General features: G+C 47.7%; 1 protein-coding gene across 1 annotated transcript; it reads left to right on the top strand.

Annotated features, from left to right (window-relative positions):
- The first annotated feature begins 1,375 nt into the window (after positions 1-1,375).
- Positions 1,376-3,887, top strand: LOC119293902 (protein XRI1-like). Its single transcript, XM_037572232.1, has 9 exons — positions 1,376-1,551; positions 1,654-1,751; positions 2,128-2,248; positions 2,330-2,466; positions 2,549-2,627; positions 2,722-2,824; positions 2,906-2,958; positions 3,218-3,298; positions 3,393-3,887. The coding sequence occupies exons 1-9, from the start codon at positions 1,422-1,424 to the stop codon at positions 3,644-3,646; spliced, it is 1,056 nt and encodes a 351-aa protein (XP_037428129.1). The 5' UTR covers positions 1,376-1,421; the 3' UTR covers positions 3,647-3,887.
- Positions 3,888-5,620: the final 1,733 nt, after the last annotated feature.

Below are 5,620 nucleotides of genomic sequence, written 5' to 3'. Positions count from 1 at the left end.
ACTTCCATAGTTCAGAGGCCATCGAAGACAGAGCGGAATGAGATGACGCCGACGGGAGGAGAAAGAGCTTTCTTGCGGATGAGAAAAGAGACACAACTGCCGCTCGGGCACTTGGCGTTAGCTGTTTGTCATGTCAATGCATACGGGACTAGTAAGGTGGCCTTTAACTTAACACATGATGGAGTCACGTGACCCGACGGTCTAGTGATTGGTTGTCCATGGTCTCATATTAGCAGAAGATGGATAATAATTTGCCTTTTTACACGGAAGATGTGAGGCGCTAGCATCAACAGCTGAGTTCTCTTTTTAGCAAACAAATGGTAAACATATATACAACAACGATAGTGAGAACTGCGCAACGAAACGAGCTGTAGAAGAGAAATAATAAACGGTCATCACTGTTTTGGCATTTTTGGCAATGCCATTACTGTTTTGCTGGCCGCAGCTCTCGCGCCAGCACTCGGGGCGAGACGTTTTTAGGGTACGAAAGGGTAAAAAGCATCTTTCAACGGCTACCCAATCATAATTTTTTGAAGAAAAGAAATTTGGGCAGCCATAAAAATAGCACGAAGTGCTGCAAATGTACAATACTTCAGCTGCTGCCGCAAAATTGTGCGGCTCCAACCAGACGCCTACGCGTGACCATTTTGAGCGCGCGCCCGGCCAAAACCCTCGGATCTGAAATCCGTCGTCGCCGATCTGCCGCCAGAGACCACCGCCGCCGCTCCGTCGGCCGGCCCCGACTTCATCCCACCCCTGTTGCTCCTCCCGCCACCATGTGCACCCGAGAAAACACCGCTTCAATTTGATATCTGCACGCGACGGCCGCCGCACCGATTTCGACCAACCGTCGCCGCTTCGCCGCCCGTAATGGCCATGGCAGCTCGGCTGTGTCCCTACGTGGTGGCCTAGGGGCCGCCGAAGCACCGTAGCTTGTCCCCCGACCGCCGCGGCCGAGCTTGGGGCGGCGGCGCGTCGTCGACGAGTTTCAGCCCCATAGCTGCCTCAAGTCGTCGGAGCACATCCGGTGGCCGTTTGTACCCTCAATATGTGTGAGGTGCGCTAGCATCAACATGTGAGTTTCATCAAACAATTGGTAAGCATCGATTGTGAGAAGTGCACTATGAAACGAGCTGTCGACAATCTTCTTAGAAGAAAAATAAAAATAATTGAGGTAAAGGGAAATAATAAATGGCCATTACTGTTTTGGCATTTTGGCAATGCCATTACTGTTTTGCTGGCCGCGGCGCGGTGGCAAAGCAAGGGAGAGCGCGAGAGCAGGCGGCGCCAGCACTCGGGGCTAACGGGCCCTTGGGTTTCTCGGACTACAAATGGGGCGCTACCCACCCCGAGCCGCCGCGGAACAGAGGAGACAGACAGCGGAGGAGCCCATTACGGTCCACCACGGTCAAAGCAGAGGGATGCCCCCCGTCGCAACGGCTAGTCGTGTCCGATCCTCCCCTCCCCTCTCCGTCCCGTCCTCGTCGCGCCGCCCCTCCGATCCCTCTTCGCGCCCCCGCGCCGCCGACCACCCAGCAGCCACGGCGAATCGTAAGTGACGCCAACACCCTCGTATCGTCTGTCCGCCCTGTCGATCTTATTGCACGCTTTTAACTCTGGATGCCATCGGGTGTTTGGTTGGCTGATGTGCAGCTGCACAGCCGGCGGGAGGGAAGCCGTTCCTGCTATCCATGCCGACAGTCACCGAGGAAGCGCCACCTCCGCTCTGCGCCGTCCAGATGGAGGGACTGGTGATTGCTCTCGACCCCCCTTTTTGCGTCCATTCGGCAGTAATTCGTTTGATTTAGTGCATCTAGATTGAGGTGGTTGCTAATTTGACATTGGGGAAGTTTGCAGTTAGTTTGCCGTGCTATGGAACCAAGATATTAGTTAGGGGAACCATCTTGAACTAGAAATGAGTATTCCTCGTGTGGTTTGTAGTGCATAGAGGGGATAGAACAGCGTGTAGTGGTATTGCCATAGACCACAAATTAGATGTTGTTTTCTTGCATACGAAATCACCTAATAGATTTAACACGACAGACACCTCCATGGAATTTTTTTCCCGTTACACTGATGGGTACCAGAATCAGTAGAGTTCCTACATCTGAACATGTTTTTCTTCAGGATGTTGCTAGGTTGGCGTGGGATTGCCTCAACCGAGATGATGATGATGATGAAGAGCTCCTGAGATTACTGGGGAATCAAACTCCTCTGCGAGACTGCCATGCCTTCCTTGACATTGGGGGTAAGAAGATTCTTTTTCTGAGAATTGTTAGTCTGTGTGCTCCTGAATGAGTTTCTTAAAAGGGTAGCTTACTTGTGTCAGATATCACCTGTGAGGAGACCCTGGACCTGGAGGAATCTCGGGAACCGAAGCGGCGACGCTTATTGGAGTATCCTTCTGAGGTTAATCAGCCAGATGGTCGAGATCATGCAATGGGTTCTAATTTTGTCACATCTGAGGTGGTTCACTAGTAGCTGCCCATGTTCTAAGTTCTTATCCTTTATGCTTTGCTATTCCTTACACTATTGTTTCCTTTCTCAGGTAACAGAGGCTTCACTGGTTTGCACTGATGAACCACAGAGCTTAAACTGGGATATGCAGCAAGATTCAGATATCTTAGGTTTGTCCTTTTTACCATACATGTCTTATTGTCCGACAACTGCCTACTGCCATGTCATGCCTTTCTGTTTGCTAATTGGATATTTTGATATCAGATATGATAAGTTCCTTGTCAAATGGGGCACCCTACGAGCCATCAGATAATCAGTTGGAAAATTACTCTGATGGATCTACTATCTACTACACACCTGATCAAATGTTGGTTCCTATCTGGTTCCATTAAAGCCACTTTGCTTTTCACATTTTATCAATCATGACAAGTCAATCTTTGGTTTGTAGGACTCCTACCCAGGAGAGCGTTACATATATGGATTGCCAAACTGATATGCCAGGTCCGCACAAAGCACATTTTCTATATCATCTTCGAAGATCTAAAAAATTCATTCAATGTTTCTGTCAGAGTTTCCAGTCTATGCATGTTTCACCATATTGTCAGTATTTGTCCTCGAAATTCTTGTAAAAGTATATTATATTCTGTATCTTCTGCGCAATTGCATTGTGGTGTACTTGCCATTGGTGCAACTTGCTGTTGTTTGGCAACCATAGTGCCTTGCTGAAACAACTGTTACTTGTTCTATCTATCTACAACAGGAACAAGTGAGATTGCACCGGCAACCGAGAATCTCATAATGCAGGAGACTAACAAACTTTCTATGCTAAAAGTATCCAAAGGTATTTCAGTTTTTCACAATATGTTATTATTCAACAACTTATCTTACACACTTGAATCTAAAATGTTTACCATTTGGCTTTGCTTCCTTATTAGGAGGAAGCTCGATGATCAAGATGAAGCAAAATTTAACTACATTTATGACATGCCCATTTACCCTTATAAAACCATATTGGGAAGAAGGAAACGTCACTCTGAAGAATATAAATCAGCTAATCCATGCTCCTCCGAAGCAGCCTCCAGAAATCCTGGGAATGTCAGCTTTTTCTGGCAAGCCAGTGATTGGCAAGACCAGAATCAGAACAGAAGGGGGGAAAGGCAGCATCACAATACTAAGAACGAAGGGCTGAGGACGCCACAACTTATTTAACAGGCCATTCCCTCGATTGCTTTCAAGAATTTGGTCTTCTTGCGCAGGCCTCTATAGCTTTTCAATTTCTTGGTCACAATTGTGCGCCATGTGTTCAGAGTTACCTTGGATGGTTAACTCGTTTTACAAGCATTCAGCATTCTTGTGTGTTTTAGTGGCATGTGGCTGATGATGTATGCGGAAATTTGACTTCAGAGTGGTATGTGGCACTCCTTCCGTAAGTTCATTTATATATAGTATATACAGCATCACAACCCCGACATTAGTTGCTAAAGATTAAAGCAAAAAATATAGCCTGAAGCAGAGAAAACTATCTATTGGTGTATGGTTAATCTAACAACTTTGATATATGATCTGATGAAGAGAAAAATCATCATAATTCACATGCACCTCACAATCTACATAAATTTGATATAGGATCCGATGAAGAGAAAAATCGTCACAGTTCACATGCACCTCACACCTACGTGTCTGGTTGGTCACCCTTGACCAAACAGAGGTAAACTCGTGTATGAAGATTGTTGACGCATAAGTTATAATGCCACCACCCAAGCAGAGTTAAGGCAGAGTTTTCTTAGAAAAGAAGGATGACCCGCGGCCTCTGCATTAGAGCGATGCATGCAGCCATATTATCAAATAAAGTACGGAACAAAGTCCGAGGTTCAAATATGGCTCACAAACAGAGCACAACAAAAATAAAAATAAAAGATGCCACAGCAGCCGGCGAAAATAGCAACAGGCTACGATGCCTACACACCTAGCCTATTATTAGCACGTCATCCAAATCGGTTGAAGATAACCCGTGCTACCACCTCCCAATGGTTGCACCCAATAACCAAAAGCTCCCTGGAGTCCGCATGAGTGAGTAACGACCACATACGGATCTAAGCAGTGGCTCTGTAGTTAAGGCAGAGTTGGCGCCTGGATATTTTGTTTTTGACAAGCAAGCAGGAGCTTTGCCGATTCCATCAAGAGAGGAAAAAAATATAGAGTTGACCCGTTTATAAGAAAAACTAGGCCAAAAACTAACCCAAAAAAAACCACCGAGGCCAACAAAAAACAGAGCACCACCACCTACATGACCTCAAGCCGGGCCGATTGTAAGCAAGATCTTCAGAGACGCCTTCAAGAAGGAAAAGTGACGACCGAGGACACCGCCATCACCGGCATCGACCCCCCCCCCCCTCGTCGATCAATAAGCTTTCGCCCAGACCCGCTCATGGTCAGCCCACCGAACATTGGGAAAGGTATGCCCCAGCCAACAACCTCCAATTTCTCTCCACTTCGCTCGACCACGTCTTAATGTCCAGAAGTACTCTTCAACAATGCCTCCAAAAGGAGGAGGACACCCACATGTGCCAACATCACTAGCAACGACCGTCGTCGAAGAACAAGGCTTTCGCCTAGAATCTTATGCCTCGCCACCTCTGAACTTGGGGAGGAGTCAGACCGCTGCAAACATCAACAATGACAAACCAAACAAAAAAAAGAATAGATGCCACAATTCCCACAACACCCTGAAGGGCTACCTGCATCAGCGTCGACAACACCACCACCACAGCTATCATGGTGGGCGCACGACAGATGCCAAGGGATGGATAAAGAGAGGGACATGCTCGAGGGCACCGATGGGCTCCAGAGGCGAGGTCGGCATGAGCGAGCATGGGACACAAGACATACCCAGGTTCGGGGCTCTTCGGAGAGATAACACTCCTAGTCCTGCCGAGAGTGGTTTATATGTAATGGTACATAGTTGCTCCTAGAGCTGTTTGGGGAAGAAAGGAAGGCAGGCCAGGGCTTAGGTTGCTCCTTCTCCGTGAGTGTGTGTGTGTTCTATGGGTGGATCGATTGTGCGTATGCCCGTGTCATGGGGGACTCCTGGGGGGTTTATAAGTCAACCCCCCAAGGTTACAACGGTAAAGTTACAAGGCCATGGGGCCCGGATGTCAGTGCC

Source organism: Triticum dicoccoides, chromosome 4B (genome assembly GCF_002162155.2).
Source record: "Triticum dicoccoides isolate Atlit2015 ecotype Zavitan chromosome 4B, WEW_v2.0, whole genome shotgun sequence".
NCBI lineage: Eukaryota > Viridiplantae > Streptophyta > Magnoliopsida > Poales > Poaceae > Triticum > Triticum dicoccoides.
The sequence above is the reverse complement of the archived record's forward strand: the minus strand, read 5'-3'. Positions and strand labels throughout refer to the sequence as shown.